We start from the raw sequence: 17,254 nt of genomic DNA on the forward strand, positions 1-17,254 counted from the left end.
CAAAGGAAAACCCCCTGAAGTAAGCCAGGAGGGCATCAGAGAACAAAGCCACCTCCCCCGCGGAGCCGCTGCCCGGCAGTTTCACTCTGCTGATGCCCAGAAGAGTGCCGTGGAAGGTTTCCTTCCACCCTGTGCCATTGGCCTGGCTTGTTTTATTTCCTATTTCTTTGAGGAGTAAGGTGCATATGACTCCGGCCAAGGTGGTAATGACAGTAACCCTCTGCACCTGCGCCAGGTCTGGGCACGCATCACCTGCAATCCCCAGGGCACCTCTGAGAGAAGGTGCCCTCCCCATGGCACAGAGAGGAGAACCAGGCTCGGGAAGGTGGAGCCGCGGACCCCACCCGCTCCCTGCAGCTGACAGAGCAGTGTCTCAGGATGTGGGGGGCTCCACACCACACTATTTGGGCTCAAATCCCACCTCACCCCACCAGCTTCCCAGCTGTGAGATGCTTGCTGGGTGGTCATTTGGCCTCTCTGCCACCATCTCATGACTTGAGAAATGGGGTTGAGGCTTGCTTTTTTCCAAGAAGGTGGTGGGAGGAGTTGATTCACCTAAAGCCCTCAGAACAGTAGCTGGCGTACATAATCACTTCGTGAATGCCCATCATTACTAAGTATATGGCTGGGGAAGAAATAATTGTATAGTTCCTTTGTATCTGAAAGAGAAAACGTGCTGTTATCCCCCATAACCGGGACATCCAGATTCTGAAAACAAACCAACGCCAAGGCCTTGCGTGTGTGGCCAGCCTTGGCACCCGAGCCCGGCCCAGCTGGCCCAGCTAGGATAACAGACACACAGCTGCGGTGAACTGGTTCCCACAGGACAGCCCTGCAGGCTGCCTCCCAGATTTCCTTGATGGAGAAAACGCACACCCGGAGACTGGAGAGACACTGGAGGCCTTGTGCAGGGCCATGGGATGGGCCTATTTGACTTCCACAGGGCCCTGGGACTGTGCCTTCTGGAACATTCCACCCGTGGCTGTGCCTCCTGCAAACACTCGCAAGATCTCAAGAGCCAGAGGCTTGTGTTCACATCTCAGTTCACCAGTTACCCGTCACGTGACCCTGGGAAATGTAACTTAATCCCCTTGCACTTGTTTCCCCGCCTTTACATGGGGGTAAGAATGTTGATGCTTCACTGGGATCTGGTGCAGAGAAAGTGAGTGAGTACTTGGGAAGTGATCCCGGCCATGCCTGCACAAAGCCCCTCGTAAGGGCTTCCTGTCGTGATGGTCTGTGGGCTCCCGGAGCCCCCATGGGGAATAGGATTACCAGGCTCTCTCTGGGGACTCCTAGGAAGAAATGGCTTGGTTTACACTTATACTTTCTTGAAGCTGACTAGATGGTCCTCCTTACTAGATTCCAGGAAGAAAAGACGGCCCAATCTCTCCTGCCCCAAGACGCGCAGGGAGGGAGAGGCAGGCCACGGCCCCTGGGGCTCTACGTGGGCTTGACCAGGTCCCGCCGAGCCGGCCCTGGGATGCCTGCAGGGCTGTCAGCTGGCCGGCCCCGTGCTCCTGGAAGAGAAGGCAGACAGACTGTACGCAGGTCCACCTTCACCAGGGCGTCCCCTCGTTGAGTGGAAGGACCCTTGCTCACCGCTGGCTTCTCGCAAGGACTCAGAGACTTCCAGAGGCAAGTGCAGAGCAGTGCCAACTCTCTGGTTCAGAAATGCTTTGACTTCCAAGATTGATGCTTCGAAAGCCCGACCGAGGACTCTGTTCCCTCTGAAGACCGAAAGGGGCGCGAGGGTTCCCGACGGCTGCTCTGCACCGAATACTTCATCTGTGAAACTTTCCCTCCAGGCAGGGGAAGGTCCACATACTGAACAGCTGTACTGTTCTCACTCACAATCTATCTCTGTCCCCAAGGCTGGGGCAGATGTGCAGCTCGCTGGGTGGAAAGCCACACAAAGGGCCCCTTCTGTGCCAGCCGTGTCACCGAGCCCCTCGCCGGCAACCTCCGGGGTCAGGGCGTCCCCCCGCTGTGTCACGCGCCCCACCCCCGCTGGCTTGGACCAGTGGAGACTGTGCCTCGTAAAAAAGAGATGGAACCATCCAGCTGGCACATCCTGCAAGTTTCCACGTTGACATCACTGGACCTAGTTGTGTTGCGCCTCTTACACAAGAAAATGAAGACAATGCTTCATAAAAAGTCCCATGTTTCTCAGCCCCACCCTCAGATCAGGTCTGCGGTGGCCCAAGGGCCTTCTGAGGTCTGTCTCTTTTCTGGTTCCTGTCCCAGGCTCTGTGACAACAAAGAGCTCTTATTTTTAATTGTACGTTTTCCTGTGCCAAGCACTGTGCTGAGAGGCTGAAATAGTCCTCAGGATTTCCCTTAACAACTCCAGGAAGTCAACACTGTTATCATCTTCACTTTTTTAAACGGATGGGAACGTCAAAGCTTGCAGAACTTTAATACCTTACCTGGGGTCCCTTGTCTAGTATGAGGCAGAGTTTGGATGAAATCAGGCTGGTCTAACTTAATCAAGGCTCTCAAGAGCAAATAATAATATTAGCTAATATGTTGCTCGGTCATGTCCAACTCTTTGCGACCCCATGGACTGTAGCCTGCCAGACTCCTCTGTCCATGGAATTCTCCAGGCAAGAATACTGGAGTGGGTAGTCATTCCTTTCTCCAGGGAATCTTCCTGACCCAGGGATTGAAACCAGGTCTCCTGCATTGCAGGCATATTCTTTACCATCTGAGCCACCAGGGAAGCCTAGCTAATATTTACTGGACTTTTATTATGTGTCTAGCAGCACTTTTCTAAGTGTTTTCTATGTGCTGATTCTTTCACTCTTCACAATCCAGTCTCTGAGGGAGGCAGCATGAGTAGCCCCATTTTACAGATGATGAAACTGAGGCCAGGAAGGTTAAGGCTGCTGGACCCTCAGGCTCATAGGAAACCCAGGAGCTTCAGAAGTGACTGACTGCTAGTGAGCCCTGGGGCCTGTGTGTGAACCTGGCCCTCCCATGAGCCCCCGACCCGGGTACACTCACGGCTGCAGGTCTTGCCGTTGGGGTCCAGGCTGTAGCCCCGGCGGCAGCGGCAGTAGTAGCCCTCCTCCGTGTTGATGCATTCGTGCTCACAGCCTGGCTTGTTCAAGCGCGCAGTAGTTGATCCCTGAAGGGAGAAAGGGCAAGCACTCCTTCAGGCTTGGGGCTTCTCCCAGGGCTGAGACTGCCCCCCCCCCCGCCCCGCCCCAGTAAACATTCAGTAAGGAAGGTGCTCCAAGGGTCACAGACGGCTGCTCCTGTTCTCCACAAGCTTGTTTGGGAGAACCTGGCACCTGGCGGGTACAGCCCTCTGCGTTCTCTAGCAGAGGTCTCTTCCTCAATAGATGGCCAAAACACTGGTGAAATGGGCTGAGCGCCACAGTTCCCAGCCCATCTCCTCCCAAGAATGATGGAAATGCTGGGAAAATTCAGTCTTTTCTTCCAGTTAACCTGATTACTAGGGCTCAAAGCATGTCACTGCTGCCGGCAGTGACATCTAACAATGACATGGGATGGTGTGAGGAATAATAAACAACAAGATACCCAGCGATTTAGGAGAGGCAGGAAAAGGCAGTTATATTAAGAAGGGTCCAAAGTCCACCGGGTTCTGGGTGAGAGTGTGACACCGTCCGTAATCAAGAAACTGGAGAAGACGCATCTCTGATGCTGGCCCAGGTTGTCACAGCTCTGTCCTAGTCACCCCCATCCAAGCTGCATTTCTGCTGGCAGACATCGGCAGCATCACCACCAGCAGTCAATTAGCAGTTTCATTTTCTGGTAGAAAATGCTAAAACCACATGCTGGGTCACCCCCACTCCCACCCCCACATACAGAGAAGGTAATGGAAGAGACGAAGAACTATAAAGGGAAATAAAATGAGCTTTGCGGAGGACCTCTGTGAGACTGGTCACCACCAACCTCAGGGCTGAGCTGGAGCCATTTAGCTGCATTGTTCTTTTTCCCGGGGATGTGGCAGACACTGTTGGTTGCCTTGCCAGTGAGCATTACCCTGTCTTCCTGAAACCAGAACCCTGACCCCCCAAGGCATGAGTCATGAGTGGTGTAAGCCAGCCTGGCAAGCATCTTCTCCTTTGCCAGGAATTGGTCTAGAGGTGGGAAGATGCCTAGTTCTCGCCAACGAGACAGAAGAATTTATTGGGGCCCCTAGGAAAGACATCTCTTCCTGAGAAGACAAAGATGTTGAAAAGAAATGAAATGGAACCCATACTCAGAGGACCTCAGACCGTCCCGTAAAGGGTCCATGATGTGCCCTCCCACAGGACTGGTGGACGGAACTTTCCATGCCCACAGAGAAGTGGCTGCAGTCTGAGCCCATGGAGAGAACTCCCAGGCCCTGCAGGGGACTGGCCTAAGAGAAGAGCTGCCTCCACAAGCCACGGGCCCTGGGCACGCTGTCTGTACTTCATCCCTCTGCCCGAGGAGAAGCAGACTATTGTTAGCTGTGTGCAGTTTCTCAGTTCATCAACAGCCTCACCTTGTGAAACAGAAGTGAGTGTCAGAAAACAAGGAACGAGATTCAGTGAAGAAAAATAGACCTAGCAATAGAACATCGACCACAGGCAAAGAGACCAGCAGCCAAGTAAAGAGACACAGAACACAAAGGGCCCCACAGACTGGGCCACATAGTGTAGGACCTGCAGGAATCTCTCCATTACGTCATCAGAGAAAAGTACAGTTATCTTTAGTAAGTGCTGTTCTAAAAAGCCAGCCTTCAGCCACTATGGAAAACAGTATGGAGGTTCCTCAAAAAAATTAAATATAGAATTACATGCGATCCAGCAACTCCCTTCTGGGTTTAAACCCAAAAGAACAGAAAGCAGGGCCTTGAACATATCTATGTTCACAGCATCTTTATTCACAATGACCCAAAGGTGGAAGCAACCCAGGTGTATACTGAATGGATCAGCAAAATGTGGCAAATACAGAATGTGGAATATTATTCAGCCTCAAAAAGGAAGGAAATTCTGACATGGAATGAGCCTTATGTTAAGTGAAAACAAGCCAGTCACAGAAGGACAAATCTTGTAAGATTCCACTTATATGAGGTACCTAGAGTAGGCAGTCATAGAGATGGAAAATAGAATGGTGGTTGCAGGACTGGGGGAGAGAGGAATGGGGAGTTACTGTTTAATCAGTGCAGAGTTTCAGTTTGGGGAGATAAAGTTCTGGAGCTGGATGGTGAGGATGGTTTCATAACAACAAAAATGTACTTAATGCCACTGAAGTGAAGTGAAGTGAAAGTTGCTCAGTTGTGTCCGACTCTTTGCGACCCCGTGGACTATACAGTCCATGGCATTCTCCAGGTCAGAATACTGGAGTGGGTAGCTGTTCCCTTCTCCAGGGGATCTTCCCAACCCAGGGTTCCAACCCAGGTCTCTCGCATTGCAGGCGGATTCTTTTCCAGCTGAGCCACAAGGGAAGCCCAAGAATACTGGAGTGGGTAGCCTATCCCTTCTCCAGAGGATCTTCCCGACCCAGGAATTGAACTGGGGTCTCCTGCATTGCAGGCAGATTCTTTAAGAACTGAGCTATCAGGGAAGACCAAACTGTGCACTTAAAAATGGTTACAGTGAAAAAAAAAAATGGTTACAGTGGTAAATTTTGTTCTGCAGGCAGTCACTTCAGTCCTGTCCAACTCTTTGTGACCCTGTGGATTGTAGCCAGCCCGGCTGCTCTGTCCATGGGATTCTCCAGGCAAGAATACTGGAGTTGAGTTGCCATGCCCTCCTCCAGGGGATCTTCCTGACTTAGGGATCAAACCCACATCTCTTGCATTGCAGCCATATTCTTTATCACTGAGTCACCCAGGATGCCCCTTGTTCTGTATATTTTACCACAACTTTTAAAGGGCCAACACTATCTTTAAGAAAGATTTAACATACTCTAATTAAATTCAAAAACACAAAGATTCTTGGGGCTTCCCTGGTAAATCAGTGGTAAAGAGTCCGTCCCCCTGCCAAGGCAGGGGACATGGGTTCGATTCTTGGTCCGCAAGGATCCCACGTGCCGTGGAGCAACTAAGCCCGTGGGCCACAGCTACTGAGCCTGCGCTCTAGAGCCTGGGAGCCTTAACTGCTGAGCCCACCATGAGCCACAACCACTGAAGCACGCAAGCTCTAGAGCCCATGCTCCGCAACAGGAGAGGCCACCGCAACGGGAAGCTCAGGCACCACAACCAGAGAAAGGCCCCCCTCCCCCGAGCAAAAAAAGACACAGCACAGTCAAAAATTAATAAATAAATAATTTAAAAACATGACGATTCTTAGAAAGGTCAGCACTCAGCTATCTGGCAAACAGCAACTCCAAAACGCCTCTTTTCCGATGGCTCCTTGCCGCAGAGGTTGACCTGTAGAGCTCTGTCTTCTTCACGTGCTTGAATCACAGCTCTTCACATGTACGTAAGTTACTTATTCCTTCACTCAGTATTCATTGGGTACCCACTATGCACCCCCCCCCCCAACCTCTGGTCCAGTCTGCTCATTAACTGTGATGAGCTACACGTGGGCCGGGCTTGGGTGTGGGTTTATCTGGCAAAGCCCAGAGTGTCCAGTAACCCTGCGAGATGAGACAGCTGGGCTGTCAGAAGGCCAACTAAACGGCGTGTATGAGTGCCAGCTCAAAAAGGAGCTGGAGGCCTCACTGAGAAGGTAAGACATAAAAACATGAAAGATCAGAGATAGGTCACTGCAGGCTGTCATGCCAACGGAGTGGCACAGAGAGTCAGTTATAGAAAGATGGGACAGGCTACAAAATGTTCAAGCAGAAAGTCATGTTCCTTCAGTTTGGGAAATGGAGGTTCGGAGAAGCAAAGCAGTCTGTCCAAGGTCACAGGCCAGGGTGGGTGATACTGCCAAGACTGGCCCCCCTTACTCAGTTCAACCTGTGCACCCCGTACCCTGCTGTTTAGAGTGTGATGCCTCCATTGGGGGAAGCACCAGCCTCGGTGCCAGCGTGAGCAATCCTGGAGCCCCACCCGCCTCTGACTCCACCCTGGGGTCCCCGCCTAGACAGTTAGTCCTGGGCTTTATGTTCTGCATCTCTGCCTCAGTAATTTATGCTTTAAGTCGATGACAGCACTTTCCAGAAAAAGAAATTATGCCTGGATGAGGAGAAAGAACAAATCCAGGCCAAGAGTGTTTTCTTCAATAGGATTGTGCCTTGAATTCCAACCCCCACCCCCAACCCCAGTTTAATTGGATGATATCAAATTCCTTTGAAAGATAGATTTATTAGATTTGCAAACAGCCCACAGCCATCAACCGCCCATTAAACATAAATGGCTGTACTCTGAGCTCGAGATCTTTAACACTCTGAAGATCTTCAGGCTGCTAACAACCAAGCCCAGATTTTAAACCCCATTTCTCTGCTTCCTGATCCCACAGAATGCTCCAGAGAGGCACTGAGCGCTCGCTCTCCGTTAGCAGCTGTCTGCCATAATCGTCAGGGTGCACACATCAGGGCAGGGGTGGCTCTCAGAGGGATCTCGGCAGCGGAGGGCTGGGTTTGCAGCAAAGACAATGGAAAAAGTAACGATGAGGCAGGATGTTGGGAGAAGGGCTGATGAGGACATTGGGTTTTAAGAAACAAGTTCCATTTTTCTTGGATGAAAAACTAGGGCACCTGGCTGAAGAGGAAATGGAGCTATCCCTGAATATATATGCATGAGTGTTAAGGACTCTGGGCTGGAGACAGGCCTGTCTCCAGGCTAATTTGTGGTGGTCACACTGTTTCCAAATGGTCACTTCCTCTCCATTTATCCTTCTGTTCTTGGCCTCCCTCCTCCCTTGATAACGTTGCAATGCAAGCACTGCCTTGGACCCTTCTCTTATTCCAAGTGCCTCTCCAGGCAGGATGTGGAGGGCGGGGCAGAGGGCAAGGGAATCTCAGATGACTGTAAGTGATGCGGAGCTTCAAGCCAGTTCCCCTCCACCAATGGCCACATGCCCAGCTCACTTCCTCCTCCCTGCACTAGCAACACACAGTGAAGCCTGCGACTCCAGTGACTGAGTCGGAGCAGATCTAATTTTCCCCCATGGAAGAGGTCTAGGTCCACAACTGAGTCCCACTGGTGAGTGATTTTTCCCTGGGGGTAGCCAGCCACTGACATGCTCGCCCCGAGAAAAAGCTGCACATAGCTCAGAGAAGAGCGGCCGGGCTGGCCTCTCCCACGGACCGCATGCATGTGTGGTCTGATGGAAAATAGTCTATCTAATTGTTTTCACATTCTGAACCTCTTAGTTAAAATTCCCATCTGATGCTTGAACATCGCCAGAGTTTGCATCCAGGCAAGGTGGTGGGAATTCTCTTTTGTAAGAGAGGCTCAGTTTCAAAATATGGGCTCTGCTACCTTTAACCACCCTGCAAGGTCTCACATATAAGTCAACATGTGCCGTGGGCAGGCTGTGGCTTGTGGATTCAGTTCAGTAGCCCACGGTGCTTTTCAAAAAACGACGTGTGGTCAGCCTTTTGAAAATCCAGTCCTGTGGTGCAGAATACTGCTGCACCCACCACTAGGAAGAAGTGGATGAGGGATATGTCCCTCAGTGGGAGTTCCAGAGAGTTCTGTGAGTCAACAGTTGGGAGAATGGGGACAGTTCAGTGTGCATATGTATGGGCTAACTTTGGGAATGCTTTTTGAAAAAAATCACAACTTGTGTGCCTTACGAAGGCCACCTTTCTAACAAGATTAATTCAGATGATAGTTGCCATTTCTCCAGGATGATAAATCTCAGAGATTCATGTACTCTTTCATTCATTCACTAAATATTGTGTCACACCAGCATGTGTTGAATACTTGAGGTGTTGAGGATTCACAAGAGAGAAAAAGAGAAGAATCACTGTCCTTGTAGACCTTCCATTCCAGGGGGTCTCTCAGGGACAGGTCACTTAAAGATATCCCATTGGAGGTTCATGCTCTAAACACCCCGTCAAGCCCTCTGAGGTGCCAGAGGACACCATCTGAGCCACTCAGCACATCCTTAATATCACCCTGCTGACACTAGGCACCTCTCAATGCTGTGAGGATGCCCCAGAGTGTCCTATTTTTTTCTTCCTTTATATCAAGGAAAGATGCAATGTCTCCCTTCTTAGCGGCCCTCAAGGGTCTCATCTTGAGACTTCCCTGGTGGTCCAGTGGCTAGGACTCTGAGCTCCCAATGCAGGGAGCCTGGGTTCCATCCCGGCTAAGGGTACTAGATGCCACATGCCACAGCTAAAGATCCCACATGCTACAACAAAGATAAAAAATCCGGCGTGCTGCAGCTAAGACCTGGCACATTCAAATAAATAAAAGTAAACATTAAATTTAAAAAGTGTCTCATCAGGTAGAACTGGAAGAAACCAGCTCCTTTTCCCTCCAACTCTGGATCCAGCCTTTTCTTTCTCAAAGTCCCAAATACATGTTGTGAGGGTAAGGAGGTGGGGGCATGCGTCCTCATTTCAGATAGGCGAGAGCTTCAGCTGGTGCCTTGACTTCACTAAAGGAAACCAGTGGGAAAACCCAGTCTATGCACTGGCTAAAAATCACCCCCATCACAGGATCAGGTGAGACAAAAGGTAAAATAAGGGGCAGAATGATGTCAGCAAGCACAAACGCTGAGAACAAGTACACCTGCTGGAGATCTGCAAGAAAACAGAAAACCAACGGGGCCATCTGTGGAACAAGCCCCTCTTCCACACGCAGTGCAACTTACTTCTGCAAGTTTTCTGATCTGGATTCAGGGTAAAGCCTTTCAGGCAGCGGCAGGCATAGGAATCATCTGTGTTAACACACTCATGCTGGCATCCATGGTTAGGTGAGGCACAGTAGTCTATCTCTGCAAAGAAAGAAAAATCATAATGATGAACCAAACTAGAAAGCTAGCATAGGAAAACCAAAGGACTCACAGTCTTAACTTTCCCTAAACAGATACATTCCTGTGACTTTAAACACTCAAAACACTCAGGCCATCGAGGGATCTCTCAAGTGAAGCTATTTCTGTGTTTAGGGATATGGCCCCCCAGGAAGAGGACTTTCTTGACATATTACAAGATGTTTATGCCTTGTGAAGAGGCTTTCCTTGTCCTGGTTCATGTCAGAGCCACCAAAACGTAAGCATTGTTTGTTGTCTTGCAGGCTGGGAAGAGGGAGCCTGGCTGAATGTTTTACAGAAGGCATGCAACTAAAACAATGACTTCAAACCACTTAGCTGATTGAAACACTTAGCCAAGCAGTATACAAAATCAAATCCTGAAAAAAAGAAGGCCTGAGAGTGAAAGGCATCCTTTGAGGCAAAACACCTCCCTGTTATTATTGGTCTCATCTGCTGCTGCTGCTGCTGCTAAGTCACTTCAGTCGTGTCCGACTCTGTACGACCCCGTAGACGGCAGCCCACCAGGCTCCCCCGTCCCTGGGATTCTCCAGGCAAGAACACTGGAGTGGGTTGCCATTTCCTTCTCCAATGCATGAAAGTGAAAATGAAAGTGAAGTTGCTCAGTCGTGTCCAACGCTTGGCGACCTCATGGACTACAGCCTACCAGGCTCCTCTGTCCATGGGATTTTCCAGGCAAGAGTACTGGAGTGGGGTGCCATTGCCTTCTCCAAGCCTCATCTGCCCTTAAATCATATCAAGATTTCACATCTCTAGGTATACAGTGTTGTTTTAGTCACTAAGTTGTGTCCAACTCTTTGGTGACCTCATGGACTATAGCCCACCAGGTCCTCTGTCCATGGGATTATCCAGGCAAGAATACTGTAGTGGGTTGCCATATCCTCCTCCAAGGGATCTTTCTGACCTAGGGATCAAACCCAGGCAGGCAGATTCTTTACCACTGAGCCACCAGTGAAGCCCAGGTACGCATTAATTTAAACCAAAATAGAAAAAAAAAGGTCACATGGAATTTTTAATAATGAGATATTATTGTGTAAGTATTTTGTAGATATGGAATGGGACTCTTCTACTGATGGGTCTGAAACTTGAATGCATTGTCTAAAATTGCTTGAAACAAGTGGCCACTGATGGGATCTTAAGAGAAGTCTTTTTGTCTCGATGAGGGTTTTCATTGTTTCAAGGAACATATGCACTACACATATCATTTTCATAATGAAGCATTTGGTATAAATGAGTTTTCCCAGCCTATACCAAAGGAAACAAAATGAGTAAGAGAAAAGTGCATAGTATTCTCAAAAGGAAAAATATTGAGAAGATGCCAATTCTTCCCAATTTAAAGTCATGGAAAAATTTAAACATTAAAAAAAAAAGAACAGAATAGTATAATAAACCCACGTGCATATCACTTGGCTTCAAGAGTATTAATCTACAGCAAACCTTGTTTCCTGTATACTCCCATATCCCATGCTAAGATGCCATATAACTTGAAACTAAACCCCAGATGTTATATCATTTTGTCCATAAATATTTCATAATGTATCCTTAAAAGACTGGAACTCTTTAAACATATAACTGCAATACCACAATCACCTATAAAGTATTTTTTTAAAACATTCTTATTTGGAAATGATTTTAAATTTACAAAAGTTACAAACATAAAAATACAAGCAGACAGGTAAAAGAAGCACCTATAGACTCTCTATCCAGACTCATCTATTGTTCATATTTACCCCAGTTGCTTTATCATTTGTTCATTCATCTCTCTGAATTATTTCAGAGTAAGCTATACATTTGTTGTTTAGTCGCTCAGTCGTGTCCACCTCTTTGCAACCCTGTGGACTGTAGCCCTCCAGGCTCCTCTGTCCATGGAATTTTCCAGGCAAGAATACTGGAGTGGGTTGCCATTTCCTTCTCCAAAGCTATACGTATCATCACCCTTTTCCCTTAAACACAGCTTATACTTCCTAAGAGTAGGTTATCAGTTCAGTTCAGTCACTCCAACTCTTTGCGACCCCATAAACCATAGTACGCTAGGCCTCCCTGTCCATCACCAACTCCTGGAGTCCACCCAAACCCACATCCATTGAGTCACTCACTCAAACTCATGCCCATTGAGTCGGTGATGCCATCTAACCATCTCATCCTCTGTCGTCCCCTTCTCTTCCTGCCTTCAATCTTTCCCAGCATCAGGGTCTTTTCAAATGAGTCAGCTCTTTGCATCAGGTGGCCAAAGGATTGGAGTTTCACTTTCAACATCAGTCCTACCAGTGAACACCCAGGACTGATCTCCTTTAGAATGGACTGGTTGGATCTCCTTGCAGTCCAAGGGATTCTCAAGAGTCTTCTCCAACACCATAGTTCAAAAGCATCAATTCTTCGGCACTCAGCTTTCTTTATAGTCCAACTCTCACATCCATACATGACTACTGGAAAAACCACAGCCTTGACTAGATGGACCTTTGTTGACAAAGTAATGTCTCTGCTTTTCAATAGGCTGTCTAGGTTGATCATAACTTTCTTTCCAAGGAGTAAGTGTCTTTTAATTTCATGGCTGCAATCGCCATCTGCAGTGATTTTGGAGCCCAGAAAAATAAAGTCAGCCACTGTTTCCACTGTTTCCCCATCTATTTGCCAGTGATAAAACCACAGTGTAGCCATAACTGCATAAATTTACATTTATACAAGACTTTATACAAGACTTTTATTTAATCTACCATCCATATTTTAGTCTTCTCAGTTGATCTAATAATATTCTTCATAGTATTTTTTACCCTCTAGTATAGAATATAGTAAAGGGTCAGGGATTATATTTAATTTCATGTATGCTTAGCCTCCTTTAATCTGGAAGCCATGTTGTCTATTGTGGCCATTTAAATTAAAATGGAATGAAAGCAACCTAAATGCCCATTGACAGATGAATGGATAAAGAAGGGGTGGTGTGTGTACGTATATAAATATTGGAATATTATTCAGTCATAAAAGTGAATGAAATAATGCCATTGGCAGCAACATGGATGAACCTAGAGATTACTGAAGTAGTTAATTAATTAATTAAGTGCTGTAAGTGTAGCACTTAAGTGAAGTAAGTCGGAAAGAGAAAGACAAATAGCACAGGATATCACTTATATGTGGAATCTGAAACACAACACAAATGAACTTATCTATGAAACAGAAAATACTCACAGACGTAGAGAACAGGCTCGTGGTTGCCAAGGGAGGGGGTGGTGGGGAGGGAAGGATTGGGAGTTTAGGATGAGTAAAGGCAAACTTGTATGTATAGGATGGATAAACAACAAGTGCAGAGCACAGGAGACTATATTCAATATCCTGTGATAAACCATAATGGAAAAGAATATGAAGGGCATATATACATATAGCTGAATCACTCGCTATACAGCAGAAATTAAACATAATATTGTAAATCAACTATACTTCAATAATTTTTTTTAAAAAAATTAAAAACATTTGATCTTACATTTGTGTTTATCTTCCCTTATACTGAAAATATAGGTTCAAAGTGACATTAACATTATATATACTTATCGTGTCATATATTTATATGTGTATCTGTATAATTTCAAAGTAAGAATAACAATTCTATTAATACTAGGACTGCTGGAAACAGTTAAAGCTCTTTTGTTTTTTGGACATCTGCCACTTGGAGTGTAACGTCAATAAATTCCATGCCCATCACTTAAAATAATTCTCTTGGTGATTATGCCAACAACCTGATTTACAGTTAGGCTCATTTGCTTCAATCTGTGTTCTGTAGGCAATTCTCCAACACCAATTTAAAGCCCTGTAATTTGATTCAATTCTAACACTAACTACCTATAGTTAACATCCAGTCTCACAGGGTAAAGTGTAAGGTCCCCAACAAGAATGCCGTTGCTTCAGACACCAGTTTTCAGGGGGCTGCCCAGCCGACCTTCACTTCTGCACAGCCACCTACAATCCTGGGGTTTCCCACAACTAGTTCCTCTCAACAGAACTCAGGAAAGTGCTATACTTAACAGTTACCATAATCAAGATAGTTTTAACTCTTCCTTTCCAATCTAGATTTCATTTCTTCCTTTCTTTTTTACTTCCTTGTTACAATGGTTAGAACATTAGTCGCTCAGTCGAGTCCAACTCTTTGCAACCCCATCCATGGAATTCTCCAGGCCAGTACACTGGCAAGGGTAGCCTTTCCCTTCTCCAGGGGATCTTCCCAACCCAGGTCTCCTGCATTGCAGGCGGATTCTTTACCAGCTGAGCCACAAGGGAAGCCCCTCAGAACCTTACAGGCTGTGCTAAATAGAACCTTACAGGCTGGTGAGAGTGGGTGTCCTGTTTTACTCATCTAATAAGGAAAGCATTCAATCTGTCATCAGTCAGCACAACGTTAGCGGATAATTTTTTCACTGATGCACTTTATCAGACTGAGGCAGTTCTCTTCAATCCTAGTTTGCTGAGAGGTTTTTTTTTTTTTTTTTTTAATCATAAATGAGTGTCAGATCTTGTCCAGTGCTCTTTCTGTATGTACTTAATTGGATCATACTGTTCCTGCTTTTTGTATGTTCATGTTTTAAATTTCATTAATCAAACTTTGAATGTTAAATCATCCTTGAATTCCTGGAATAAATCTCAGGAAGTATTATCCTTTTCATATATTGTGGAAATTTTTTAAAATTTATTTTAATTGGAGGCTAATTACTTTATAATATTATGGTGGTTTTTGCCATACATTGACATGAATCAGCCATGGGTGTACATGTGTTCCCCATCCTGACCCTCCCTCCCACCTCCCTCCCCATCCCATCCCTCTGGGTCATCCCAGTGCACCAGCCCTGAGCACCCTGCCTCATGCATCGAACCTGGACTGGCGATCTGTTCCACATATGATAATATACATGTTTCAATGCTATACTCTCAAATCACCCCACCCTCACCTTCTCCCACAGAGTCCAAAAGTCTGTGTCTCTTTTGCTGTCTTGCATATAGGGTCATTGTTACCATCATTTCTAAATTACATATATTTGCATTAATATACTGTATTGGTGTTTTTCTTTCTGACTTACTTTGCTCTGTATGATAGGCTCCAGTTTCATCCACCTCATTAGAACTGATTCAAATGTATTCTTTTTAATAGCTGAGTGATATTCCATGGTGTATATGTACCACACCTTTCTTATCCATTCGTCTGCTGATGGGCATCTAGGTTGCTTCCATGTCCTGGCTATTGTAAATAGTGCTGCGATGAACATTGGGGTGCATGTGTCTTTTTCAATTCTGGTTTACTCGGTGTGTATGCCCAGCAGTGGGATGGCTGGGTCATATGGCAGTTCTATTTCCAGTTTTTAAAGGAATCTCCACACTGTTCTCCATAGTGGCTGTACTAGTTTGCATTCCCACCAACAGTGTAAGAGGGTTCCCTTTTCTCCACACCCTCTCCAGCATTTATTTTTTGTAGACTTTTTGATAGCAGCCATTCTGACTGGCATGAGACGGTGTGGTTTTGATTTGCATTTCTCTGATAATGAGTGATGTTGAGCATCTTTTCATGTGTTTGTTAGGCATCTGTATGTCTTCTTTGGAGAAATGTCTGTTTAGTTCTTAGGCCCATTTTTTGATTGGGTCGCTTATTTTTCTGGAATTGAGCTTCAGGAGTTGCTTGTATATTTTTGAGATTAATTCTTTGTCAGTTGCTTCTTTTTTTTTTTTTTTTTTTGTCAGTTGCTTCATTTGCTATTATTTTCTCCCATTCTGAAGGCTGTCTTTTCACCTAGTTTATAGTTTCCTTCGTTGTGCAAAAGCTTTTAAGTTTAATTAGGTCCCATTTGTTTATTTTTGCTTTTATTTATATTGCAGAATTTGATTGCTAAAAATAAAGATCTTTTGCATGTATTTCATGAAGGATATTTGTGTCATTTTCTTTTCTTATAATGTCCCTTTCTGTGTTTGGTATCATGCAGGCCTTATAGAATAATTTGAAGGATGCTCCTTTCTCTCCCATTTTCTGGAAGAATTTGTATAAAACTGACATTAGTTTTTCCTCAAATGGTATAAGTTGGTAGAACTTACCAGTTAAGTCAGCTAGCCCTGGAATTTTCTTTGTGGGAAGGTTTGTAAGTACAAATCCAATTTCTTTTACTAGAGAGAGGCCTATTCAGATGATCTATTTCTTCTTGAGTTCATTTTAGAAGTTTGTGAATCCAACAACATGTAAAAAAGATTATGCTCCACGACCAAGTTGGATTCATCTCAGAGTCACAAGGATGGCTCAGCACACACAAATCAATCAATATGATACACCACTTCAACAAAAGAAAAGTAAAAAATCAGATGATCATCTCAACAGATGCAAAAAAAGCATTTGATGAAATTCAACATTCATTCACGATTAAAAACTCTTACCAAAGTGATTATAGAGGCTATTTATGATGAACCCACAACTGACATAATACTCAACGGTGAAAAGCTGAAAGCCTTCCCACTAATATCTTGAACTAGACAAGGATGCCCATTCTCACCACTTCTGTTGAACATAGTACTGGAAGTCCTAGCCACAGCAACCATAATAGAAAAAGAAATAAAAAGTATCCAAATTGAAAGGGAAGAGGCAAAATTGTCATTATATGCAGATAACATAATACTATACATTTAAAAACCAAAAAAATCCACACAAAAACTAACAGAACTGATAAACAAATTCAGCAAGGTAGTAGGATACAAGATTAACAAACAGAAATTGGTTTTATTTCTTTACGGTAACAATGAAATGTCAGAAAGGGAAAGGAAAAAGTCAATTCCTTTTAAAAAAGGAATTACATCAAAAAAAGATAAAATACTTAGAATAAACCTGACCAAGGAGGTGGAAGATCTATATGCTGAGAACTATAAAACATTGTTAAAGGAAACTGAAGATGATTTAAAGAAATGAAAAAATATCCCATTTCTACTGGATTAGAAGAATTAATATTGTTAAGATAGCCATACCACTAAAAGCAATTTACAGATTTAATATGATCCCCACCAAATTACTCATGATATTTTTCACAGAACTAGAACAAATAAACCTAAAATTGATATGAAAGCATAAAGATTCCTAAGCAATCCTGAGGAAAAAGAACAAAGCAGAAGACATAGACTTCAGAAAATAACTATAAAGCTACTGTAATCAGCATGGGGAACTCTCCTGGTGGCCAAGTGGTTAAGACTCTGCATTCCCAGTGCAAGGGGATTGGGTTCAGTCCCTGGTCAGGGAACTAGATCCCACATGCTGCAAACTAAAGATTACATGCTGCAACTAAAGATCCTGCATGCTACAACTAAAGATCCCATACACTGCAACAAAGATTGAAGATCCCATGTGCTGCAAC

General features: G+C 45.3%; 1 protein-coding gene across 1 annotated transcript in view; it reads right to left on the minus strand.

The window, feature by feature from the left end:
* MATN2 (matrilin 2) overlaps nucleotides 1-17,254 on the minus strand; it is a 169,292-nt gene that overhangs the window by 38,202 nt on the left and 113,836 nt on the right. Inside the window, 3 exon segments of the mRNA XM_070477357.1 lie at nucleotides 3,007-3,112; nucleotides 3,114-3,130; nucleotides 9,717-9,839. Of these exon segments, the coding sequence (XP_070333458.1) occupies nucleotides 3,007-3,112; nucleotides 3,114-3,130; nucleotides 9,717-9,839 (246 nt within the window).

The sequence above is a fragment of the Odocoileus virginianus genome, chromosome 15, assembly GCF_023699985.2.
Source record: "Odocoileus virginianus isolate 20LAN1187 ecotype Illinois chromosome 15, Ovbor_1.2, whole genome shotgun sequence".
NCBI classification, from domain to species: Eukaryota; Metazoa; Chordata; class Mammalia; order Artiodactyla; family Cervidae; genus Odocoileus; species Odocoileus virginianus.